This window comes from Balaenoptera ricei, chromosome 8 (genome assembly GCF_028023285.1).
Source record: "Balaenoptera ricei isolate mBalRic1 chromosome 8, mBalRic1.hap2, whole genome shotgun sequence".
Taxonomy (NCBI): Eukaryota; Metazoa; Chordata; class Mammalia; order Artiodactyla; family Balaenopteridae; genus Balaenoptera; species Balaenoptera ricei.
This window is the reverse complement of record NC_082646.1, coordinates 102,011,736-102,039,038: the sequence shown is the minus strand read 5'-3', so window position 1 is coordinate 102,039,038 and position 27,303 is coordinate 102,011,736. Positions and strand designations below refer to the sequence as shown.

At 43.0% G+C, this 27,303-nt stretch overlaps 2 protein-coding genes across 9 annotated transcripts in view; one reads left to right on the top strand and one right to left on the bottom strand.

Annotated features, from left to right (window-relative positions):
• The window catches only part of CTNND1 (catenin delta 1), a 52,267-nt gene extending 32,658 nt beyond the window's left edge, over positions 1-19,609 (bottom strand). For 7 of the 8 annotated variants that reach the window (XM_059931635.1, XM_059931640.1, XM_059931638.1 and 4 more), the window contains exon 1: positions 14,600-14,824. The gene's annotated coding sequence lies outside the window, so the exon portion shown is untranslated. Of the gene's footprint in view, positions 1-14,599; positions 14,825-19,519 lie in introns of those variants that run through there. The other variant, XM_059931636.1, reaches the window with a different exon arrangement.
• A 1,541-nt stretch (positions 19,610-21,150) lies between these two features.
• On the top strand, positions 21,151-27,301 carry BTBD18 (BTB domain containing 18). The gene is made up of 3 exons (XM_059929716.1): positions 21,151-21,170; positions 22,074-22,238; positions 25,236-27,301. Exons 2-3 carry the CDS (start codon positions 22,115-22,117, stop codon positions 27,299-27,301), a joined length of 2,190 nt encoding a protein of 729 aa, XP_059785699.1. The 5' UTR covers positions 21,151-21,170; positions 22,074-22,114.
• The last annotated feature ends 2 nt before the right edge of the window (positions 27,302-27,303 follow it).

Below are 27,303 nucleotides of genomic sequence, written 5' to 3'. Positions count from 1 at the left end.
ATGTTCAGGGAAAACAACCCTCCTCCCTGCCCCAAGCCAACACTACATAGGACAAAGCTCAGGCCTTTAAGAATCAGCAGAAAGATACTGTGTGAAGATCTAAGGGTTCAGATGGGCTGAGGGGATTTTCAAGATTCCTACTTAGCTAGTTTCTTCACTTTGGAGGCTGTGGATCTTAAAACTGGTATTATACTCAGCTCAGCTACGTGTGATACATCTCATAGAAAGCTTCATCATGGCAATCTGGTAACCAACCTGAATTCAGTCAATGGAATATTCCCACCTGGAAAAACTACTTTAGGACACATCCTCTGTCAACTTCTCTATCACCCATTTCTACTGTTTTCAAAGTCTTTCAAACTCTTTTCCCCACAAACGTAAAGCTGATTTTTTAAGAGGCCCCAAATAGAACAAACAAAGGCAGCAGACTCCACCCTACAAAGAGGCAGAATAGGTATCAGCAGATGCTAGGAGAAAAGTTCTCTACTTCCCTAGAGAATGAAAGGAGGCCCACTAGGAATTGCACAGTAGTGCTTGCAGCAAAAAAATCAACACAACAGGGCTTCCCTGGTGGCGCAGTGGTTGAGAATCTGCCTGCCAATGCAGGGGACACGGGTTCGAGCCCTGGTCTGGGAAGATCCCACATGCCACGGAGCAACTGGGCCCGTGAGCCACAATTACTGAGCCTGCGCATCTGGAGCCTGTGCTCCGCAACAAGAGAGGCTGCGATAGTGAGAGGCCCGCGCACCGCGATGAAGAGTGGCCCCCGCTCGCCGCAACTAGAGAAAGCCCTCACACAGAAACGAAGACCCAACACAGCCATAAATAAATAAATAAATAAATAAATAAACTCTCAATTAAAAAAAAAAAAAAAAAAAAATCAACACAACAAAAACAGCTTTTCCTGCTCACTGCTCCCCCTGGAGTGGATCAGGGGCTGTAGATTTGGAACCTCATCAGAAGAGAAAGCCTCCCTTCCTGGTAAGGGTCCACAGCTGACACCAAGAATGGGATAAATGATACATTTTTCTGTTATCTTAAACAAGCCCACTGGATGTTAGCTCTAAACTTCAGAAGCAAAGATGCAGATAGATCAAGCTCTATTTAGCCAAAGATTCTTGAAATCCAAAACAACACCCTTTGCCCCCAGGGCTCAATTCTTGCATAAAGCGTAGTATAAGGCTCAGCACAGAGGTCTCAAACCAGAGGGACATTCCAGGCAACTAACTAGTAATACACTATCATTTCTCATCTTTTCTCCTCCCTTTCTCCTACACTCCTTTCCCCTTCTTCTTGGATCTGCTAGAAGTACTCTGTGCAGAAGCCTGATTTGGATAGTACATGCTGATGCAAAAGGAGATAAGTCTAAAACAGCACAAGTAGAAGGAATTAGTCCATATCTGGCTATGATATAACCAGATGGAAGGAAATGGGGCAGGTATATACACAATAGTCAGCCATTCTAGGACTGGATAGAAAAAAGAATATTTAGCAACACTACGTTTTAGAACAGAACTTAACAGCAGGGCCTAGCCACTGCAAACTCTATCACTGAAGTACACACACAAAAAAGTTACAGATCTCTTACCTAGCACTAAATCGGACTAACTCCCTTTTTCACTCAAGAATAATTTTAAAAATTAGTTACAATTGTTGGTATTCTTATCCAATTCTCCCTTATTCATAGCCCAGGCCAAATAAATCAGTCAATTAAGTACTACTGTGTGAGATGGTTATATAAAAAGCAGATAAAAATAGTAGAGTAGAAGAGTTTTCTGAGATACTTAAAAAAAAAAAAAGAGGGTTATAAAAGACACACCCCAGACAGAACTGGACACACCCGTATCAGTGCTGCTACTGCTACTCCAAAAGGATGCTTAGCAGGTTCTCTGCCTCAAATTGAGTAGGTGAGACAGAAACTGCACGCTGACTCAGAAATATAGAAACCCCACAATGGAAAGGAGGGAAGGAGACCAGTATAGCCAACTGATCGCAATTCAGCACAACTTCATCAAAAGTCCTGGTCTAGGGGCTTCCCTGGTGGCGCAGTGGTTGAGAATCTGCCTGCCAATGCAGGGGACACGGGTTCGAGTCCTGCTCCGGGAAGATCCCACATGCCGCGGAGCAACTAGGCCCGTGAGCCACAACTACTGAGCCTGCGCGTCTGGAGCCTGTGCTCCGCAACAAGAGAGGCCGCGATAGTGAGAGGCCCGCGCACCGCGATGAAGAGGGGCCCCCACTTGCCGCAATTAGAGAAAGCCCTCGCACAGAAACGAAGACCCAACACAGCCATAAATAAATAAATTAAATTAAATTAAAAAATTTAAAAAAAAAAAGTCCTGGTCTACTTGTATCTCTGGCTGTTTGCAGACATTTAGAAAACCCAACCAAGGGAATAACAAATGGGTAAGGAGAAAGTCAATGGAAGGGCCCAAGACTTAAGCTGAATACTCAATGGTTGGAAAAGTATGAATCTGTTTTGCTATATAACTTCCCACATACCCCTTTCTCTCCAAGTCAGGGCCAAAGCTGAAAGAACTGGAGGGAGGAGAGGCAGAGAAAAGAATGTGATTGGGAAAAGGTTTTGCTACATTCCAACTAGCCGACATCCCACATAGCATTAAGAGTGCCCAAGAATCCAATCCCACTACTGAGAGTTGCTAGGACTCCGCTAACACACATCCAATTCCTCTACCACCCTCCCCCTAAACACCCTGAAAAGCAGCATAATTGAGATAGCTTGATGAAGGCACCAGCTGTTTCCACCACCCTCCCTCCCCCCAACCCCAGAGACCACAGTTCAAACTCACATCAAACACGTAATACAATTGGCCAGTAGGAAGGAGAAGCCAGAACTAAAATAGCAGGAAGAGTGCCAACTGGCCCCACTTAGAAGGAATGCTTTCTTGGCTCAATTTAAAATAAGAAACTTGTCATACACTCCCCTCTGCCCAATTATGTTCTCCCTTCCACAACCCACCCCTCAGTGTCAAATGGATTTCAGTTTCTTCCCTACAACTCCTTGATCTATTTTCAAATGTCAGGGAATACAGGGGAGGTATAAGGTTGAATGTAAAATAACGTCTGGGAGATTGGAAGCCTTCCTGGACTGCAACAGCCAAACCTAGCACAGGGCTATCACATAAGGGCAAGTAGACAGGAGCCCACACAGCACCCATCACCATGTTTCAAGCAAGGAAAGAAGGGAGCAAATGCTTCTGCTACGGAACATTGATGATAACCCTATTTCCCATGGAACGGACAGCCAGCTGAAGTAGTAACGCGATCAGCCCCTCCCCCACCCATATTCTAAGTTGACCAGCATTAGCCAAGGAGGAAGGGAAGGAAGCCAGCACTTCCTTTTCAGACAGGAAGTAACATTGGCCCTTCCTGTCGAGTTTTAAACAAATTGTCCAGCTGAGTTTCAATGTTAACATCCTCTCCTGAATTTGTTCCACAATTTCAAAATGGAGAGGGGAAATGGAGATATGGTCTAAAAGTTTCCCTTCCCCCTAAGAGGCAAGTCCTCAATTCCATACTAAGTGCTGGCAGAATCCCCAAATCAGGCGGTGACATCTGTAATTCCAAAACAATACGGGATACAGAGGTAGAAAACTTCAAATTAGCAACCTTCTTACCATGTCTACTACCATGAACTATTCTTCTCTACTTCTTATACTGAGTAAATAACCACCCATCTGAGAAATCATATAGATATGTAGCTTAACTCAAATGTTCAGATTTTGTGGTCCTCAAGCCTAAGTGATCAGAATCACCTGGGAAGCTTTTTTAAAAATACAGTCTCCCAAATCTACCTCCCCATCCCTCATACCTCAATTTCTAGAGGGAATGCCTCAGAATTCATGTTTGCAAAAAGCCCTCAAAGTGATTCTGAGAGTCAGCCAGTGGGAACCACCGTACCAACCTATCCCAGGCAACCTTCTGACCACCACATTCCTCTCCCAAAAAGGGCATTAGTTATAAAATACATTTTTTTGGACCTGCTTTACTATTCAGCAGACAGCTCATTATTCAGTCTGGATTTGAAAGCATGGATTTAAATATATAAATGGCCAGAATGACACAATCCTAAATGCTATATTCTAGACTCAGAACCTAAAAGAAAGAACTGTCTCACTTTGGAATCCTGAGTTGCTACAGTGGTGGACATCCCTATTTACACTGCAGATTGGACAACCCAACTTTTTTTTTTTTTTAATTTAACATACAAAGCTGGAATTTTTATTTAAAAATATGAAAATCCAGTCAAATCTTATTAAATATTTTTATAAAAATGAAACTATACACAATTCTAGGATTCAATGTTCATCTAGTTGCCAATATAAGAAATAATTTCATACTGCATGCATGTTGTGTCACGTATGTACATATTTAAGAGTAATACGAGTTATTAATAATCTAAAATGTTCTGTGCCACCATGTAACCTGCAACTGTTGTGAAGACAATGTGAGTACCAACTTGTAAACTCAGTTATTTTCTAAATGACTCAGTTTAACTTTCCTCCAAGGAACAAAGAGTTGTGCCACATTTTCAAAGACTGTTCCACATTCCATCCCCGAAGAAGTCCGAAGTCCTAAATCTAGCATTCAAGACCCTAGATAATTTTAGCCCAGCTGACAATAGAAGTAACCAGAAACTCTGGATTCAAGTGTTACCTCTGACACTTATCCAAGTCACTTTAAACTTCTGGTTTGAGTAAGGGCAAGTGAGTAGCAAGATGTTTTTAGAAGAGGCATAAAGAGAAATATTTCCACAAAGAAGCATGTCACTGAAGACTTAGGAAAGAAGCATGGCATTGAAAGACATACTTTCAAGACAACTGCAAACATCTACAAATGCTGAAGTAATACACATCAAGCAGTTATTTAAAGCAACTTCAAAATCTGGGGGAACCTGATTGCCTAGAGTATTTCCTGCAAGATGATATACAGTTACCTGACCAAAGGAGAAGAGGATGGAAGGGGGAAAAATGTTTCCTGATTGAGGTCATCGCCCAAGGATGATATTAAGTAACAGAATGACAACTAGATAGTTATAATTAAAGAGAAGAATAGAGGGTAACCAGGTCAAGTTCTAGGGCTACACTCCAAACAGAGAGAGACAGAGAAATTCTTTCACTGAAGGACAGGCTAGCTAAACCAGAAATCTTGAGAGGGAAAGTAAGAATGGGTGATTCAAGACACAGCTACTCTGGTAATCAAATATCCTTTTACTTTCCATTATGGGGTTGCCACAGAACATCAATCACTAAACAGTTGGTGCTCCTTCTTCAATCCCACCAAAGCCAACCAGGCCAAGTGGTTCAGCAGTATGCTTTAACAACCATTACTGCTTAAACACACATATAGAAAGGAAAAAGAGACATACAGTTAGTTATCAGGATTGATCATGTCCCCTGATGTGCAAGACAGAAATATGGATATGGTGACCTATAAAATGGTACCTGAAGCCATTTAATCCCAATGATTAGGGCTGCGGGGAAGCAGGAGCTTTTTAGTCTAATGAGCAAAACGAAAAGCAGCAGATAAGCGGGGTAGGCATAATATTTGGTCATAAACCAAATCAACAAATGTACTCAAAAGGAAACTCAATCTACTCAAAAAGAAGGCTGTCACTTCTACTATTCATAGAAATTTGAATCTGTAGATAAGAAGGTGGAGGAGAAAAAAAAAAAAAAGAAGGTGGAGAAATAGATTTCTCTAGGGAAGAAAATTTTGATCTCACGTCCCAAATACATACAAGCTCATTCTAAGTAGTTGCCTTACTTTTATCATTCTCCAAGACAAGGGTCATCAACCTATGCAAATTCTGCTACTTTGCAAATTATGTGCTGACTATACTCACATGCAACTTCTGCAATGGGACAAAGATGGAGGCTGGGCCAGGTGTTCCCTCAACTCCTTACAAAGCCTACACAAAAAACTGTTAACAGCTGTTGTCTCTGGGGTCTGAAGTGAGGAGACTTTTCTTTGTACCGTATAGTGCAGGAGGAGGTCCTATACTGTGTCTCCCCTTATCTCCAACACACACCCATTGGACCTCTCTGAACACGTCTACTGCCCCCATCTCTCTTGCTTGCTGGTAACAACCAGCCTCAGGGCCTTTGCACTTTGTACCCATATCTATGTGACTTCACTCTCTAATTTCTTTTAAGTCTCTTTGAGAAACATACCTTGTAAGTGAGGCCCTCCCTGACCACTCTGTATTAAACAACCTCACTCCCACCCTCGCACTTCTTATTCACCACCCTACATATTCTGATTTATTTTTTCCTCAATAGCGTTATCACACTCTGACTTACTATATATTTACTTGCTTACTTAATATCTATCTCTTCCAACTAGAATGTAAGCTCTGTGAGGTCTATTTGGTGTACAGCAGGCTCTCAAATTTCTTTTGAATGAATGAATGAAGATGTTTTACTTTTGTAATGAAAACAAAAAGTTAAATTTTAGAAAAATAAATCAGTATTATTTCATTTTTCTTTCTATACATTTTTTCTAATTGTGACCTTAGGCCCATCAGTTGGGGTCTCCAGTAGCCTTACCTGCAGATTTGGCTGACCTTCAGCGGGGCAGACATTCAAATGGCCAATTCTGCCCTGGTTTACAAAGTAGTCAACAGAGAAGAGAACAACAGAGAGGTTACAGAACTTCCCCCATTCCAACAAAGAAACAGTGGAAAGAAATCAGATTGGCACCAATTTCTCCCTTAAAATAGACCACTCTGTTTTTAAAAGTGTACTGAATATACACCAGCTACTTTATTTCAATGAGATTTACTTCACTTGCAATGAAATGGGAACTGTAGGTGCCTTGATAAAAGTACTGAGAAGTTGACTTAGTTTCTATAACAATGTCTTATATCCTCAACCACCGGAATATATTTTGGTTTTTCAAATATAAGCTCCCTAAAACAAAAATCTTTTCACTCCACAAAGAGACCTCTCAATATGAGACCGCATTCCAATATAGAACATGGGAAGCACACACAAAATTGACAATTTACTTTGGGAAAAGTAAGTATCTTTTGCTCTACTGTCAACTGAACCAAAATGAGTAATTAACTAGTAAATGTGGATGAGATTTGAAAATCGAAAAAATAAAACCTAATCTTAATTACTAGAAGAAATCAATCTTCTTGAATCATAACAATTAATCCTAATCTAGACCTAACTGAAATAAACCAAAAGCAGTATCCTAATACTTGCACCTTCACCACATGAAGTACAATTTATTCTATTTTAAGAACTAGAAATTTCTTCCAGGACTTCCCTGGTGGCACAGTGGTTAAGAATCCACCTGCCAATGCAGGAGACACGGGTTCGAGCCCTGGTCCGGGAAGATCCCACATGCCGTGGAGCAACTAAGCCCGTGCGCCACAACTACTGAGCCTGCGCTCTAGAGCCCACGAGCCACAACTACTCAGCCCACGTGCCACAATTACTGAAGCCCACACGCCTAGAGCCCGTGCTCCGCAACAAGAGAAGCCACCGCAATGAGAAGCCCGTGCACCGCAACGAAGAGTAGCCCCCACTCGCCACAACTAGAGAGAGCCTGCGCGCAGCAACGAAGACCCAACGCAGCCAAAAATAAATAAATGAATAAATAAATCTAAAAAAAAAAAAAGAAATTTCTTCCATATTACGTGTTAGTGAGGCAAAGTGATGCCCATGAAGACCACCAATCTAAGGGGAAAAAAAGACAGGGGAGGCAAAAAGACAAAGGGAGACACCAAATAGAAAGGGGAAAGCAAACGAAAAGAAGAAAATGTAGGAGAATCAGTAGAGGGAAATGGGGGTTTAAAAAAATTATGGAGAGCTGGGTGAAGGAGTTATGATAGGAAGCTACGGAGTGCCAATAGAAATTAAGTTTAAATACTATTCAGAACACTAGTTTCATGGGTTATTTAGTATGAGGGAAGGAAAAAAAGAAGGAAAATCTTAGGCTGGAAGAAACCAAGTTTCCAGGCAAGGCTGCATCTAACACACGTGTATTTCCCACGGGCCACAGTTCAGCTTTTCCACATAGAAGAGCAGACCTTCTTCTCAGAGGCACACTTCTCACAGGAAGCACTGATGAACTCAAAATTTCTACAAGTCTCAGTTTAAATAAAGGTTGAAAATAGAAAATGATGTTTCCTGAACATAAAAAAGGGAGGTTTATTTCAAGAAAAGACATAGTAAAAAAAAAACTGCCTTCATTGCTATGTAACTGTTTCCTGTACATTCAAAACTAACGTTATCCTACAAAATCCTGGTTGGACAAGTGAGACGGCAAGGAAAAGAATCTGGTTCAAAGTCAAGAATAATAAACCCAAACAGAGCTTTTTCAACCCACTCTCTGCCAAAATTAAAGGAAGTTTATCCTTGGGTGCTAGAGTTCTGTCTCTTGTAGATACAAAAAGGTGGGAGAAACTTGTATTGCTGTTTTTTCCCCTGAAGTATCCAAGTCTCCTAAGAAATTACTGCAAGAGATTCAAGCTTTGCCACCAGCTTCTCTTCCCTCACTCACACCTTACTTTACTTTATTAAGGGTTACCCATTCCCCTAGCACCCATATTTTGGACAACCCTGCCCATGTAACTCCCCAAACCTGCCTATTGCTAAAGGCACTTTTTTCCCCATTAAAGAAAAAAAGTTAGCCTATCCATCCAGGATGCCCATTTATTCTGTAATATAAGCATCTATATCCACCATAGAGTCTCAGGTTTTAAGACACCTTAGAGGGAACTTAGTCCAACAGACAAATGATGTTTGAGTTCACTTAAAGTATCCATTCTAATAGCAAACACAAGGTGTTCCCATGAGCTGGGCAACATCCTATGAATTTTGCACGTATTAAGTCACTTCATCATCACAACAATCCTATGAGATGGTTAATATTATTGTCCTTATTTTACAAACAAGGAGATCAAGGCATAGAGCAATTAAACAATTTTCCCAATTTTGGCTAGTTAAGTGGTAGAAGATTTGAACCCAGGCAGTCTGGCTCTGGCATCCATGCTCTTAACCATGCAAAGCTGCCTTGCCTCTCTAAATTTATGTAACACTGAGATTGGAAATTCCCTGTTTGGTCAGCATATTGATCAAAAAATACAGAATAATTAAGCATTTGTGGCAAAATTTTAACAACTGGTGTCAAGGTGAATGAAGGGTATGTATATAGGAGTTATCGTGCTACTCTTCCAACTTTTCTGTAAGCTTGAAATGTTTTCAAAATAAAAAGTTAAAGTTTCTTTTATCATCACACAATGGCACTAGTTTTGTGAAAGTGATGCCCAAATTATCTGTTAGCCATCAAAGAAGGCTTTAAGAAAACTCTGGATCCTTATAATGTTCCCACTACATGCCTGATTTAAATTGCCCACACCGGGACTTCCCTGGTGGTGCAGTGGTTGTGGTGCAGTGGTTTAAGAATCCGCCTGCCAATGCAGGGGACACGGGTTCGAGCCCTTGTCCAGGAAGATTCCACATGCCACGGAGCAACTAAGCCCATGCGCCACAACTACTGAGCCTGTGCTCTAGAGCCCGCGAACGACAACTACTGAGCCCACGTGCCACAACTACTGAAGCCCGCGCGCCTAGAGCCCATGCTCCGTAACAAGAGAAGCCACCGCAATGAGAAGCCCACGCACTGCAATAAAGAGTAGACCCCGCTCGCCTCAACTAGAGAAAGCCTGCGCACAGCAACGAAGACCCAACGCAGCCAAAATTAAATAAATAAATTTTTAAAAAATAAAATAAATTGCCCACACCACTCCAGAAAGGCTTAAGGACTCACTGGAGAGGAAACGGCCTTAAAAATGGGGAACACTGTCCCTGAACCAGAATAGTAAATGTGGGCCCTGTTCTCAATACTTAATATTTAATAATCAATAACATGCAATTCCAAGTAGACTTAGTGGGAAAAAATTACTTCCAAAAATACATTATACAATATAACTAAATACAAATTAATCCATACCCTTATATCCCACTTGTTAGTTCTAACCAGAACAGTTTTTCTTCCCCGCCTTCACAATCTCCCTGCCAGGCTATATCAATGCCCTCTATTGCAAACCTTGAAGGCAGCTGCATTTAGGCAGAGCAATCCCTATTTCAGCTTCTCAAAGCATTTAACCCCTTTTGCAAGGGAAGAGAACATGAAATCGCATACTGATAACCTATGGCTTGTTCCTTTAGGCAAATTTCTTGTTACTATTATTCCAAATTTCCTATGAAAATTAATTTGGGTTCTTAAACTCATAAACTTCCCACTTTGTGAGCAAAATCTCCTGACGTTTCACAGTGAAAGCGGTGAAAAAAGTACAATGATGCCCCAACATACTTTCTTTGAAGCACTAATGTTCAAAACTATGTTCCCAAGCTTTTTGTTTTTATTAACAAGTATAAAAACCATTCACTTCCAACATGGCTGAAAGCAATATTTCCCTGCTGCGGCCCTAATATGTTCTGGGTAACGAGTTCCTCTGCCCAAGAAAATGGCTGCATTTAAGGTTTCAGTGGTTGAAGTTAACAGCTGCCTATAGTATGAAATGAACTGACTAGGACCCTTACTTTTTTCTTTTTTTTTTAATTTATTTATTGATTTATTTTTGGCTGAGTTAGGTCTTCGTTGCTGCACGCGGGCTTTCTCTAGTTGCGGCGAGCAGGGGCTACTCTGTTGGGGTGCTTGGGCTTCTCACTGCGGTGGCTTCTCTTGTTGTGGAGCACAGGCTCTAGGCGCGCGGGCTTCAGTAGTTGTGACACACGGGCTCAGTAGTTGTGATTTGCGGGCTCTAGAGCACAGGCTCAGTAGTTGTGGCGCACGGGCTTAGTTGCTCCGCGGCATGTGGGATCATCCTGGATGAGGGCTCGAACCCGTGTCCCCTGCATTGGCAGGCGGATTCTTAACCACTGTGCCACCAGGGAAGTCCAGGACCCTTACTTTTTACATGAAAGGTGGGAGATGTGTAAAAGGTTGAAACTACAGACTAAAGTTTCAAAATTACATTGCAATTTTATTAATCTTTGTTGAATTGCTTCCTATTTCAACTTCCTTTCAGCCTTCCCCACAAAAGTCCCTCACTGATTCCCATAGTGCCTATTTAACCAAAGCTTACTGAGCACCTCAATATATCCCAGACACTAAGATAGGTGCTAAGAGGATACAGAGGTAAGACAGTACCTACACTCAAGCAGGTCAGTACAGAGGCAAAGACAAAAATAAATAGATAATTTAATAGAGACACAAATGTAGAGAACAAATGTATGGACACCAAAGGAGGAAAGTGGGGGGAGGGGGGTGGCATGAACTGGGAGATTGAGATTGACAATATACACACTAATACGTATAAAATAGATAACTAATAAGAACATGCTGTATAAAAAATAAATTAAATAAAATTCAAAAATTCAAAAAATAAATAGACCATTTTAATACAGTGTGATAAACATTATTTGAACTACCTGCTACAAACCTCTCCCTGCAAGTTGGCAGTATCATTCCAAACCACATGCCAGAAAATTCTCTGGAAGAAGAAATTTCACTGACAATCAAATGAAGTTTGAGACATTTCCAGTAAGTTTAAGAAATTAGAGGAGGGAAATGGTGTGCATATGGAAAGACTCCTGTTCTAAAGATTGAAATAATATCCATTCTAACATATCTAGCTCCCCACCTCCCCACAGGCTTTATGGAAAATGGATTTTTTTACGTACATTACTCTAACACGGAGGGGGTTGGAAATCTAAATGAGCACTGACCTTCAGGCAAGATGAAACACTCCTGCCTCTAGCAAGGGTTCATTTTAGTTCTGGCTCGTTTCTATTCTCTGTGGAGAATTGCAGTGTTTTAGTGGTTAAGTCCACTAACTTTGTAGTTAGTCAGACCAGGGTTTAATCCTGGCCTTGGTCACTTACAAGCCCTGAAATTTTCAGCAAACCTCAGCTTCTCTGAGGCTCAAATTCCTTAAAAAACAAAAAATAAACCAAAAAACAAACAAACAAAAAGTTGTTGTAGGAAATTAAGTAAATACAATAGTTTATGCAAAATGCTTAGCACTCAGTAAAAAAACAAGGAGGGGGGTGGGGGAGGGAGGGTGGGCAGTTAGTAACAGGGGACCACCAGGTGCCAAAATAGAAAGCAATAAATTATTACAGAGCTAATCATTTTGCTATTCCAATTGAAGAGTGATCTATGCTTAATTTATTTGCATCCATCCTCTCTCACTCATCCTTAGAGAGCAACTACCTCATAAACCCAAGGCTGAATTGCAATTACTTGGAGCTTTTTTTTTTTTTTTTTTTTAAGATTTCCAATACTCCCTATTTTTATCCTAGCTGAAAGAACATGTTCTAATCCCTCTAACTCTCCATAACTGGAACCCTAAGAAAGGCACTAGGACTCTAAGCACCCAAAGGAGGCCCCCACCTGGAACATAGCATACCTTAGTCATATAACAAAGAAACCAACAGCATACAGGAGTCAGACAAGGAAAGAAAAATCTGCACAACTCTTACTTACTTGTCTTTTTTTACCCCCAAACCAAAATGGGGAGCAAAACAAAAAATAAAAGATTTACTTATTCACACCCCTTATTATATTTCCTGGAAGAACTAGGAGAGGTGAGGTAAAAGACAAATCTTCCATCTTATCATCCAAAAGGCTCTAATAGTACACACCAGTCAAAACAATGCCTCAGTTCGTGAAATAGTCCTGGACGCTAGTTAACTAGGATGTTCACTGCAGCTACACAAAGCCCAGCATTTAAAGCTGGACCCAAACCACCACCACTCAGTCATCCAGAACCTATTTTCAAACTGCCTTTGTACTCCTTCTTCAGATTCCCTCATCCCTCCCCCTAAAGGTTGAGTGGGAAACTGACACTCTGGTAGCAACATGACCAATCCTCCAAAGATCCACCAAGAAACCCCTAGGCTGGGGTCAAGGCAGAAAGAGCATTTGAAAATTTGTTAATGAAATAAGAACTACAGCCCAACAAACTGTACACATTGTCCTTTTTCTTTCTTTTTAACTGCACTTGCTATAATTAGGAGATCCAGACATTAAAATCTTACTGTAGCCCTTGCATAAATTATATTAAAAGAAGGAACAAAGTTCCATTTCCTCTGAAGCCACAACGTCACAAGAATGAAATCAGCTTTCAAGAAATACTCATGTCTGGAAAAGAAATTCAAGGAAGTGTTCTAGTCTAAAAAGAATTAAGGGGTGGGGGGTACAAAATCAGAGGATTATTATAGATACATACCAGTTTAAAGCTAATGAGCAGCTTATATATTAAGGCCCATCTTGTTACAATTAGGGCAGTATCTATTGCAGTTATAATTTTCAAATGATTCACATTTTCAAAGGGAGAAGGAAGAGAACATCCAGTTTTCAGCCACTGATGAGTTGGTTATATGGTTATCTAGCATCAGTATTTTTACAAGAATTTGTTTGCAAAACAAAAGCAAATCTTGAAATTAAATATAAGATATGAAAGCACAGTCATGGGCCTTCAGATCTTAAAGGCTTCTGATTTCACGGCAAATTAACCAAATAAAAACCTCACCTCCAAAAAATAACTTTGTTTGGTTTAAAAATAAGAATTCCCCTTGTGCTTTCTCAAATGCATCCTAAACACTAAAGTTTGTGTAAGTGTTTTACCCTTAGCCTAACCTTATTTTAATCCAAGGCCCTTTCAGAGAGCACAAAGCTGAAAATATTTTCACATGTGCCACTTTACTCAGGTGAACTAAAAATGCATGATTAGAATTTCCTTATTCCTTTAAGCACATAAACCAAACGTTATCGTATATGCAGACTGAACATACAATACCTCCACAAATCTTTGCTAGCAAAGGTAGTTTTAGAAGGAAAGGGATGGCAATTCAGTTACCATGGATCCATTTATTTTCTTTTATAAGGCAAAGCAGGGAGGCTAAGTCTAGAAGGAGAATGAGGCTCCTACCCACCACACCTGGAAAAGTAAAAGAAGGATCCACCCAGCAACAGCAGGGCTGAAACCGATCTGGGCCGTTCAAACTCTCTATGGGAAAAAATATCACCATTTAAGCTGCAAAGTTCCCTGCAACTTTCCACTTCCACAAATCTAATGATAAAAAGGAGAAAGAAAAGTTTTGAAACATATGAAGAACCATCTGTATAACTAGCTTCCGACCCGGACAAATTCCTTTCCCAACCCACACGCAACATGCCAAAAAAACCAACTTTTGGTTTGGGCTCTGAAAACAGAAGTTTGTTAGCCTAACCTAGAAAAAAATACATAAAATCAAAGAACACACCAAAATGTACATTTATGGATGCTCTCACCCTCCTGAATCTATTCATCTCCCTATATTAGAGAGACCAGAAGTTTGTTTCTGGGTCTTGAACATTTTACTTTGCTTTAAATATGATAAAATACCAAAATTCCCCGAAATAAGTAGAAAGAAAAATTAACTGCTTAAAAGTTACCCGTCAGCATAACAGACTCTCTCGTTTTTAAATTCCCTCGGTTACCGTAAGACAAAAATTCAACTTGGCTTATCCTCCTTTACCCGTCTATACACATATTTTTTAAAAAGGCACACACCTCAAATGTGGACTTCTAAAAACCAGTCCTTTAAGAAAGAAAACCAAGGCTTCGTCAATGTTCTGAGAAAGACAAATCCAGCAAGGTAGTTGATTTTTCGCCACCTCTTCCTCCTTTCAGGATCTTTCCTGCTCTTCTTTCTCTCTCTCCCTCTTTTTTTTTCTCTCAGATCCAACACCTAAAATGGAAGTTGCACCCAGCCAAAGGCTAGGGAGCCTGGGTGGTGACAAACTGATCTGGCAGCCCTACCCCCTCGCTTTCCTAAGTGATGTCAGCCCCTGAGAACTTCCAATAGGAGCCGGGCATAAATCAGGGAGCTGATTTTATCCAATAGGAAACTTTATTATAGGAAATGAAAAAAAAAAAAAAAAGGGTGGGGGAAGACCAAGAGGAGGAGAAAAAGAGACAGGGGGAAGTTTTATATATATATTTATATTTAAAGTGGAGACCTATATAATCTCTGAGGAATTACTGCAGAGCTGGGAGGGGTCGGGGAAGGGGGCTGAAGGAATAAGGGGTTTTTAGAATGGCATGCCTAAGAACCTCGGTTCTCTTTGATGGTGGGGTTCTTGCTCCCTCCTTCCTTTCCGGGTGGGGAAGCAAAAAAGAGCTGATTTTATTTGCCTGCTGCTATTTGGTTTGTTGCTTTCTACCCCAAAGCATTTCCCCAAAGGAAGACAGGAAGGGAAGGAGCGTGAAATGCTAGAAACAGGACTACAATGTGTTGATTGGGACGGTAGGGGATATCTGAGGTAAACTCTCAATTTTATTGTTTTGGTTTAAATGCATTAGAGTTAATTAGAAAACCTAATGCTTGGACTTGTTAACAATTTTCAGTGTCTATACTTTCAACTAGAAGGAAGCTGAATCCACTAGGCTGTTGAGGAAAATCACTGTCTTCCCATTTGTCCCCAAATCAAAATAATGTGGGTTTGAGGGGGAGAGTAAATGATATCCAATAAATAATATATTTGGAGGAGACGAGAGCATGTGTAAGGAAAAGAAAATCTCATACCTAGAAAATTCAATTTATTTGTTAACTTTGAGCTTAAGACTGTCTAGTTCATACATTGTTTATGCTTGACCTAAATAAAGGATTATAGCAAGTATTCTTTTTCTGAATTAAGAGTTATCTTTAATATGTTCTTAGACTATTAGGCCATGAAGGACAGAGATTGAAATTTTTTTTTTACATGCTTGACAAAGACTAGTATTTTATGGTCATTCGGGGATTAGCTATGTGAAAATCATACTGATAAATTGAAAATTTTCTTTCTTACTGAAAAATCTATCCTGTAAACTGCTACCAAATGAATCTTCATAAAGTTTTCATAATCTAAAATAGTTAAGAGCATAGGTTCTGCAGTCAGACTGACTGGCTTCAAACCTTTCTCTGCTGTAAGTATACTTAATCAAGTAAATGTACTACATACTTTGTGACCTTGTAAAAGTTATATAATCTCTCTGTGACTCAGTTTCTTAACTATAAAATGGAGATAATAGCTATATCTCTTTCACAGGACTGTTGTGAGAATTAAAATACACATAAGGTTCTTAAAATAATGCATGGCATATAGTACAAACTCAATGAGTTATTATTACCAATATCTACCCTACTGAAAAACTTTCAGTAATTCACCATTGCCCAATAATAGCAACCAATAAACGAAGCATCTATCACATGAGGGCACTTTGCACTCACTGTCCCTAACTTCTAAAACACCACCATGGAGATAGTATCACCACCGTTTAGAGACGAGAAAATCAAGGCTCAGCAAGGTTAAGAAACTAACCTGAGCTCATCTGGCTAAGGAGTAAGCCCCTCATCAGTCTGACTCCAAGGCCCATGCTCTTTCCATTACCTTACACTGTCTGTCCTCGTCTGTTTTCAAGATGCCATATTTACTCATCCAATACATTAAAGTAACACTTATTAAGCATAATCTGACTTTTCCTTATCTTTCTAAACTGGAATTCTGCTCCTCAGGATGAAAGTGCCCTTCTAATCAGGTTTATCTGATCGTTACCCACCCCCTCGTATTTGGTCTATGGTCTCATATACCCTCATATTTGGTCTAATGTGGCCAAAAAGGACTTCTCTCAGAAGTGCTGGAAGATGTAACAGACATCACAGCACTTGTCTGATGGGGTTTAAACAATAATAGAATAGGAAATGAATACATTTGACAGAGAAACAAACAGCCTTTAACTCTCATTGTCTAAGAATCTTTTCCAGTTACCTTATCACATCTTCTACCTCTACTTTCCATCTATTCCTAGTCCTACATAGCAAGTTTAAAAGCCAAAGATTAAAAAAAAAAAAAAGCCAAAGATGATTGTCAAAGGAAAACAATCAACACATATGTTTGTTGATTCACTGGTTCCTAGGTCAGAGCCATTATCTAGAATATGCTATGATTTTCTAGAGATGGACTAGTCTTGTGTCCTTCACACCACCACTAACTTGCAAGTATTTTGCCTTCCTTTTTTCATGTGTATGTATGTGTGTGTGTGTGTTTTCCTGTCTCCCCCACCAGAAGATAAGCTCCATGAAGGCATAAAAAATGTCTTTCTAGTTTATGGTGTATCCCCAGAGCTCAGCCTTGTATCTCATATTTAGCAACAGATGAATAAATGAATGAAGTCCGTTGGCTTACTAGTTATATAATTCTGGACAAGCCATTTAACATTAATGAATTTGTAGATAACATTCAAAATAAAATTATATACAAGTCAAAAAAGTTAACTCAGTGGTGAAAAAGTTGTTAAATTTTAAATTTATCTCAAACAGCCATCTCCAAATAAAGAATCACAAGGATTAATACTCACTGAGGGAAAAACTGTTTATACTAAGTGAACAGAAAAAAGACTAGTTCCTTCTGGGTTATTTTGAGCACCATCCCACTCTTCCAGACGTCAAGGATAATGAAATAGACAAGTTTCCTGCTCTCAAGTTTACATTCTAGTTGGGGTGGGGGGGGGGATGCGGTTGCAGAAGATTAACAGATAAGATGTCAGATGGAACATTATGCAGAGATCAAAACAGACTGATGAGAATGACTTGGGGCTTGTTCTAGACTGGATGTCAGGGACAGTCTCTCTGGACAGGTGACATTTAAGTTGAAATCTGAATGGTAAGAAGCAACCAACCATGAGAAAATATAAGCAATGGCAACTACTAATGCCAAAGCCCTAAAGTGTGGGGCTGAAACATACTGGATCCAGCAGAGCATGTTGGAAATGAGGAGGGAGGGATAGGTGGGAATCAGAATGTGAAGGGTTCTATAGGTTAGAGAAAGGAGTTTTGATTTTATTCTTAGGTGGAAGAAAGCCTGTGGGGATTTTAAACAGCAGAGTGACGTAATCCAGTCCACATTTTGAAAAGATCTGGCTGCTTATGTGCCAAATGGATTAAAGTAGGGGCAAGAGGACTTCGCTGGTGGTACAGTGGTTAAGAGTCCGCCTGCCAATGCAGGGGACACGGGTTCAAGCCCTGGTCCGGGAAGATCCCACATGCCGCGGAGCAACTAAGCCCGTGCGCCACAACTACTGAGCCTGCGCTCTAGCGCCCGTGAGCCACAACTACTGAGCCCATGAGCCACAACTACTGAAGCCCACGCACCAAGAGCCAGTGCTCCGCAACAAGAGGAGCCACCGCAATGAGAAGCCCGTGAGCAGCAACGAAGACCCGACACAGCCAAAAATAAATAAAAATTTAAAAAAATAATAATAATTTTAAAAAGTAGGGGCAGGAGCGAAAGCAAGGAAATTAGTTTGAAGATCAAGTTGCAGTGATATGGAGTTGACTACAGTGATAGCAGTAAAAATGGAGAGAAGTCAATGGATTGAGGATGTGTTCAGAGATACAGGGTTGTTTTTGTTTGGGGCTTTTTTTTCTTTCCTTTTTTGCTTTTTGGTTTTGTTTTGTTTTGTTTTTTATGCATGGAAGACTACAGTCAGTGCTCACTCTTACAACTCTCAAAGTTTAACTGCTCCACCAACAACCATCACCACGTACACACAAAGAAAAGATACCATAAAATGGTGAAAGATTAGGGAAGAGCCGTGAAATAAAATGATACTTAAAAAAGAAGTGTTAAAATTATTATGTAGGGCAGGGCACTGTGCTGTGATGGCTCTACTTCTAAAACAGACTAAAACTATAAATGCCAAAGAGAAGAAATTTTTAAAAATCCAACTCCAAAAAAAAAAACTGGCTATCCATACAAAGGAAAACAAAACATTTTTACTCCTTTCTACCCTCTGATGACAACACATTACCATCCAAAGTTTGTCATTTTTGAAGCCCTGCGTAGGATGGCCATTTATCATTCCCTTTAGAAAATCTACTAACACAAGATTTAACTAAAATTGGATTAAAAAAGAAAAAAACCGAACATAAAACCAAGAAGTGAGTCCTCGCTACCTCTTGAAAATTAATCTAATCCTGATAACAATATATTCATGAGGGGATGTAATACTTATATTTTCTTTACAACCCCGAAGAATCACCTATAGTGGTATTGCACCTGCATAATCTAGTCTTGATTCCACAGTAACAGAGGCGCGAACAAGTACTGTCCTGCCTTTTTTCCTTGCTTGCTCGCTTTGTGTGTGTGTGTGTGTGTGTGTGTGTGTGTGTGTGTGTGTGTGTGCTGACAACATCTAAAACCTGTCCTTCTGCTAAGTTTTATGTCCTTTCACGAACTGCTACCTCTTCAAAATATGACGGCAACCAAAAATGTCTTCTGTTCCTTGTTTCTTTCTTCGTCTTAAAAGCAGGAGCCTCAAACTAGGGAAAATATTACCTGACTTGGAAATCCACCCCCACCCCCCATATTTCAATCAACCACCTCAAATCCTTTTTGAAAAGGTGCAAAATATCAGTAAAGATACACTTGAGCGCCCTGTACTACTCACCCCTCTACGTTTTGTCCGTGGGCAGGTTCCCCTTCTCTTAGACATCGTCCTTCCTGCCTCCAGTTGGCCTCCGCGGGGGCTGCTCCGGGCGAATTCACCACACTTTGTCCCCAGTGGTGTTGGATTCAGCCGGCGCCGTCCAGCGCTGGACATCACCTGGCAGCGACCCGAAGCCAGGACCCGCGTCCTAACGCGCACAGGGCAGAGAGAAGCTGTCCAGATTTCTAAAGTGGCTTGGCATTCTCTCTAAATGTTTAATCTCGAGATCTTTTAATTTTTGGTATCATCCCTGAGAACAGCTGTTTCCAGTCGGGAAGTGTGCGAAGGAAATCAACACCGCTGACCCCCCCTCCAGACGGAAAGTTCTGCCACCCCCTGGGTCACGAGGTCTCCGAGATGTGGGGCTGGAGTGGAATCTGTGAAAAACTTGAATTCAGAAACTAGCCCGAGGACCTTGTTCCAGAACATTCCTGGCCTCAGGAGACATCTAGTGAGAGACATGGGGGACAAGGTGCGACTGGAGCCATCCAGAGGCCTTCTCGTCCATTACGGCTGGGGCGCTCTTAGTGGGGCCGAGGCCATTCGCAGCCTCCTCAAAGGGAAGCCGCAGGTGCCCTTCTACCACCTTGGAGCCTGCCCCGTTGGGAGTCCTGAGCCTCTTTTCCGTGTGTTTTCATCGGGTACAGAGGACGAGGCCGGCTTCCAGAAGAATTCCTTCCGAGCGGGCCCTTCCCCCTTCCTCTCGCAGCCCTGCCGCCTTCCCGCAGCCTCCAAGTCCCTCGAGACTTAGCCTCCCGCCCAAAGCGCTCCTCGTCCTGTGATTGGCTCTTTGAGGAGCCTCTGCCAATGGGGATAACGTATTCGGGCAGACGTAAGCCCGCGAGCTGGGGGAGGAGGAAGGACGTCGGGGCCGCGACGTGCGGTGAGCGGAAACATGGCGCGAGGTGTGTGGCACCGGCCGCGTGGCCTCAGGCCCTCGCTGTCACCACTTCCCAGTGCATAAGGATCCCCGGGCCTGCGGCAGGACGAGGGCACCAGGGAGTGGCTGCAAAGCCCGTGCGGCCGGAGGTGACGGTGTTGGGTGAGCCTTGAATTAGGGCCTCCGCGATCCCCACGCTCCATTCCCAGAAACCTTTGCGCCGAGAGCTCTGTCTTCAAAGGAGTTGGGCCGAGGCGCCCAGCTTTGCAGGGCCTTCCCTGAAGCCCTGCTTTCCCCCGCCAACCCCGATTCCCTTGGTTCTGGACGGGGAGAACCCTCAGGACGTTGTGCAGCTTTGCTAAACCCCACCCCCACCCCCAGCCCCGTCCCGCGCCAGCCTGGACCTTGGGAGGAAGCAAGGCAGGCTGGACCAAGGACCCAAGCACGGAGAGGACAGCAGGAGCACCTCCTGCCGCAGAGTTCTTCCAGATTGGGTCTGGGGACAAGGCCCAGGGCTGGTGGATTGGGAAGCTTCCCCCGGGCCTACCTCTGGGCCCTTGCAACAGCTGCCATCCTCCATCCCCATCTCTCTGGCTGGGATGGAATTGAGCCTACAGTTTCTTAATTTACCTTTCCACTCTTTTCTTTCCTTATAGTTTGACGTGAACTGTTCGGAGCTTCAGTGCCACCTGACAGAAAACTGCGTGCCAGGGAAGGAGCACCGGCTGTGCAGTGAGTGTGGGGATCTCAGTGCAAAAAAGCTGGAAACGTAGTGAGCCTGAAGTCAGAATACCCAGCTTGTGTTGGGAGGGGTAGAACGCTTAATTATCCTTGCTCTATTGTTAGCCAGAGAACTGACCAGACTGACAAACCGAAAGGCCAGATTCTTTGCCAATTTCCAGGTGGAATCAGGCTCACTTCGGTCAAGAACATCTGAACCCACGGTGGCGATATTCTTACTGCTGTGAGAGACCTTGCCACCAAGTCCAGCAGCTTCTTTTCTTTACTGTGCACCCTCTGCTGGTTAGTGTGATAGAGTGAGCTCAGGGAAAAGAAGGTGTGTACGACTTCCTAGAGGTCATTTAATACTCCGTGGTGTTTTGTTAAAATGTGTTAAATTGGGGAAGTATACCCATGAAACGGTGCTCAGGAAGAATATGAGTAGTGAGCAGTATAGGAGTTGGGTTTCTGGCAAATGTGAATGAGGAAGGTTTAAGGATAAGAACAACTCCATTTTTGGAGTGCTGGTTTCATGCCGGACACTCACAGTACTAAGCAGTTTGGTAAAATTGACTCATTAAATCTCTAAAACAGCCTTATGAGGTAAGTACAGTACTGTTATAATTCCCATTTCCTAGATGAGAAAAGTAAGACTCAGAGAAGTTAGGTCATTTGCCTGAAATTATACATCTAAGCTAATAAATAACAGAGCTGAGATTCAAATCTAGGCTGTTTCTGAGCTCCCACCTGTAACCACTAGGATATTCTTTCTTAAGATACCCTTGGCAGAGTTCCTGGACTTATGGTTCCTCAACTCATGCTTTTGTCTCCCACTTTCAAAATTTCCCTGTCATTTCAAAGACAAAAAAAAAATAGGTATAATCGTGCTTCTGAAAGGTATTATTTCACCCACAGGAATCTGATCCATGAAAACCTAGGTTTGTTAAGAGACCAACATGTGCTCTTCTGCCAGTCCCAAAATCCTATACAGGAATCCCCGGTTCCTCCGGCTAGCTTTTCTGCAGCTTCATCACCAGCAACAGAGTGGTGTGTTCTGTGATGTCCTTCTGCAGGCAGAAGGTAAGAGACCAGTAGGGACTCAATTGAAAACTCACCATAGACTAAGATAAAATGACTTCAGGGCCAAGCAGTGCAGGAAAAAACCAGGAAAGTGTGTAATTATCGCCTTTGAGTACTGTAAGCTATTTGGTAAAGAGCTTGGCTCTTTCTAGGACAGGTACATTTTTCAAGAGTGAAAGTGAGATTATGCTCCTTCGCTTAAAAAATGAAACTAATTACAAAGTTTTGTAAGCATAGAAATTCGGTAAAACATGGATACACCGTAGTGGGATGGTTGTGAACATTGAGTTAACATACGTAAAGCACTTAGAACAGTACTTTTAATGTACTAGGCACAATGTAACTATTAGATGATACTATTACATATTTTCCTTTTTTCTTGTCTTCAAATTGATGGCTTTTATTGTTTTGTTGTTAAACCTAAAAACATATAGCTTATTTCCACCCCTTCCCCTTACACTTGAAATGTTAAATCAGCTTGGGGTAGAGCCTGGTATAGTGTAAAAGGCCTAAGATTAGGAGTCCGAGTTTAAGGCCTAGTTTTGTTACTAACAGTAACAAATGAGCAAGTAACTTCACCTCTTTCCAGTTCACTTTCTTCATTTATCAAAAGGGATTATGACAGCCAACATTGTGTAACACTCTACAGTTTGCAGAGTACATATAGCACAGTTTAGTGTCTCATTTGATTCTTATAACAGCCTTGTGAGATGCGGAACGTTACATGGTTCCAGCTCTACACATGAGCGAATTGAGGCCTAGAGAGTTAAGTGACTTGTCTCTTGGTTCTCTTAGGAAGTGCAGAGTTGGGATGCATTCCTTAATTCAAAATAAACATAAAAAGTATCAACTGCCTGGTGTATGCTAGTATACTTTACTAGCATGGCATGTAGTATATATGAAGATAAGTCCATCCTCGTAAGGAAACCGTGTAAAGGGGAGACGTTCCAATAACCAGTGCATCCAGGTAACTGGGCAGTATAATAAATAACATTGGGGTAAGTATAAGCTGATACAGGAGCACAAAAGAGGAGCATCCTTCACAGACTTGAGTAGGTTGGGGGATGGGTGTCAGGGAGAATTTCTTGGAGGAAATAACCCCATAGGGGACTTCCCCGGTGGCGCAGTGGTTAAGAATCTGCCTGCCAATGTCGGGGACACGGGTTCAAGCCCTGGTCCGGGAAGATCCCACATGCCGTGGAGCAACTAAGCCCGTGCGCGACAACTACTGAGCCTGTGCTCTAGAGCCCGCACGCCACAACTACTGAAGCAGGCACGCCTAGAGCCCGCACTCCGCAACAAGAGAAGCCACCGCAATGGGAAGCCCGCGCACCGCAATGAAGAGTAGCCCCCGCTCGCCACAACTAGAGAAAAGCCCCCGCACAGCAACGAAGACCCAATGCAGCCAAAAAATAAATTTAAAAAAAAATCAACTGTTAAAAATAAATAAATAACCCCATAGGTGAGTTGTGAAGGACAAATAGAAGTAGGAGGAAATGGGGTAAGATTTTCCCAGGCAGAGAAAACAGCATGTACAGAGATGTACACGTGACCAGGGATTTGCGAGTGGTTCATTATGGCTAGAGCACAGACTATAGGTGTATTGATCAGAGGTGTGGCTAGAGAGGTCAGCAGGTCTGAAGTGTTACACCAAGGAAGTTGGTCTTATCCTAAGAACGCTGGGAAATGTATTTAAAGGTTTCAAGAAGGTCCTAACTGCTTTGGAAACAGCACTCGGGCTGCAATGAGAAGAATTATTAGATTGTTACTGAGCCCAGATAGGAGGCTATTTTGGAATCCAGGAGAGAGGGAATGGTGGCCTGAACTAAGGCACTGAGAATAGAAAGAAATATATAGTTTATGAGCTATTCAAGAGAATTTACAAAACTTGCTGCAGTTAAGAGCATAGACTGTAGCCCTGGGTTCAAATCTTGTCCCTGCTCCTTAACTGTAATTGTGGGCATGTTACTTCACTATGCCACAGTTTACTCATCTGTAATGACAGCTACCCCACAAGGTTGCAGTGAAGATTAAATGAATTAATGCTGCTAAAATCCGTAGATGCCTGGCACATAATAAGGACTCAAAAAGTATTAGCTTTTTTAAAAAACGTAATGTTTGACTAGATGCAGTGGGTAAGAGAAAAGAATCAAATATGACTTCTGGTTTTCAGGCCTGGGCAATTGGATGAATGTGCTATCTTATTTTGAAGTAAAAACTGGGACGTTTTGGAGTGTGGGGAATGGTGAGTTCACTTTCTAGAAAGGTTGCGTTGGAGGTACTTGTGGGACCTCCATGTAGTCATGCAGGCTACGGCATGCTTAATATCTCAGAAAAGATACCTGGGCAGATGTAGAATCCGGGAAGCCTCAGCAAGCCTTTGCTAACTGAAGCCATTGGTGAGACGGAAATTGCCCATGAAGTGCCCATAAAATGAGAAGGTTGTTCAGGACAGTGGATACCAGGCAGTGGAGAGAGCCCAGGAGAGAACTGAGCCCTGATTATCCATATCCAGAGCTCATGATCTTTCTGTTAGACCACAAGCAGCTTCTATACAAAGTTTTAAACTCTTGTGTGAGTCAAAAACATTTACTCAGCAAGTATTTGATCCCCTACTTTGTGTCAAGCACTGGCTATACTTCAGTGAGCAAGACAGACACGGTCTCTGTCCTCACAGAGCTTACAGTTTAGCGAAGGAGATGGACAATTACAGCGCAGATGGCTGAATGCTATGATAGCTACAGAGCACCTAACCCAGACAGGGGGTAGGGTGGGGGAAGGCCTTCTGAAAGCCTAAAATAGATAAAAACTGAGTTAGCTAGGTAATGGCAGAATGTTCCAGGCAGGCAGAAGAAATAAATTTATCCTTCTACTTGAACTTCTGTGGAGGGAAATTGAGAGAAGAGGCAGCACATTTAGGTAGTCATGTCTGTGCTTAACCCATGAACATGCCAGTCGGCATGAGACAGATAACAAAGTGTTTGGGTTTCCCTCCAGGCGAGGCAGTCCCAGCCCACTGCTGCATCCTTTCGGCCTGCAGCCCCTTCTTCACAGAGCGCCTGGAGCGGGAGAGGCCAGCTCAGGGTCGGAAGGTGGTGCTCGAGCTGGGGGGCCTGAAGATCAGGACACTTAGGAAGCTGGTGGACTTCCTATATACCTCAGAGATGGAAGTATCTCGAGAAGAAGCCCAGGATGTGCTTTCTGCTGCCCGTCAGCTCCGTGTATCTGAGCTAGAATCCCTTCAGCTAGAGGGTGGGAAGTTGGTGAAGGCCCCTCAGGGTCGAAGACTGAACAGGGAGTGCCTACAACCTCCAAGTGCTGCTGCCATCTCTGCCAGGGTGGTGGCATCCATCCGCCGCCCTCGAACTCCACTGCCTGTTACCCAGACTCCCTGTCCTCTTGGGGCAGTGAGACTGAAGTCCTCGGGGAAGGAGGAGGGGGCCCAGGAGAAGAACAACCGACAGAACACAGAGAACTTGTCTGGCACTCCTCTGCTCAAGAGGAAGGCCAGAGCCTGCCCAACTCCACAGGAGAAAAGCTCTTCACCGTCAAGCCACAGTCAGGGACCTAAAGAGAACAAAAGTTACCCTGCCCTTGGTCCTACAGCACTTTCCCCACCCAGCTTGTACCCCTCTGTGGACGAGCGACTATTGCCCAGAAAGATCAGGCTGAGCCGCGCAAAGCTGTCTCCTGATGTCTGTACATCCGAGCCTGCCAGCCTTTTAAGTGGACCCAGCTCAGTACCCCCAGCCCCTGGCCGGCGTCTTTGGCGGCAGAAGAGTATAAATAAAGAAGCACCAGAAGACGAGCAGAAAACAGGGCGAACTAGTCCTCTACATAGTACCCCGAGCCAATCTGGTCTTGGAAAGTCGGGCGGGAACAAGAAGCGGAGCCCTGAAGTCAGGGCGTCTAACTCCGACTCTGCAGAGGAGGGGCAGGTTGGCAGAGTGAAACTTCGCAAGATTGTCAACGGGACCTGCTGGGAGGTAGTTCAAGAGCCTCCCCTCAAAAGCTCTCAAGACAGCCCTCAGATCCCAGAACCTGAAGACTCGGAAGAGCCTCCAGGGACTCAGCCGTCCTCAGGTAACGAGCAGGAAGTGTCATCTGCTAGCACAGACCTGTGTGAGGACTTCCCCACGTGCTCTAGGCTACAAGGCATTCTCCTCTCTGCTGGCCACTCCCCGTACAACCCAGTGGTGAAGTCCGAGTTCGGGTCCAGTCCAGAGCTGATAGGGGAGGCACCGGGATTGGATATTGACTGCAGAGAGCCCTATGCATCTGACACAGCCCTGCTCGGGCAGCCGTGTGAGGCTGAGGAGTACCGAATCACGAGTGCTGCTGCCGCCAGTGAGCTGGAGGAAATCCTGGACTTCATGCTCTGTGGCTCAGACATCGAGCCACCCATAAGGTCTCTGGAGAGTCCCCGGGCTGAGGGCTGCAGGACCCCTAGTTATCACCTGACAGAAATAGGAAAGAACTGGATTGAAGGGGAAGAATGGTGTTTGCCAGATGTGGAGCTCTGGCCCAGGGAAATCACAGGATTGGAAAAGGAACCTGCTGGTGAGAACAAAGGGCCAATTGAGCCTTTTAGCCCCCTTGTCATGCCCTCTGAGAACAGAGAGCCAATTGAACCCCGCAGCCCCCTTGTCATGCCCTCTGAGGTGAGTGAAGGGGAGGTGCTTTCAGTGGGAGGCTCCTGGACTGCAGACCTGGAAATTCCCAGCTCCCAGCCACTGGATGGTCAGAGAGACAAACTTCTCCACCTCAACTCCCTTAACCCTCCCCAAAGGTCCTATGGGGACCTCTCACCTCCCTGTTCAAGCTGGGTGGAGACTGGGCTGGAAGTGTCCCTAACTACGGATGAAGTATTATACCCTGCTCCAGAGGCAAGCAAGGAGGGATTTGGCAACTCTGAGTTGTTGGATCCACTTCCTGCTAGCCCTGAAGAGGAAGAGATTGATGTGGTGGACTCGATGTCAGAGGGGATTGTGCCCATGAGTATTCCCTCCGTGTGGCCCGACCCTTCCTCAGAGTCAGAAACAGAGGTGGACATACTAACATAGTG

What these genes read in the sequence shown, in the direction of transcription:
- BTBD18 (XM_059929716.1), top strand. Translation starts at nt 22,115, where the DNA reads ATGTGCTCTTCTGCCAGTCCCAAAATCCTATACAGGAATCCCCGGTTC. An exon ending in TGTCCTTCTGCAGGCAGAAG is followed by an intron (nt 22,239 to 25,235) that starts GTAAGAGACCAG and finishes GTTTCCCTCCAG; the next exon opens with GCGAGGCAGTCCCAGCCCAC.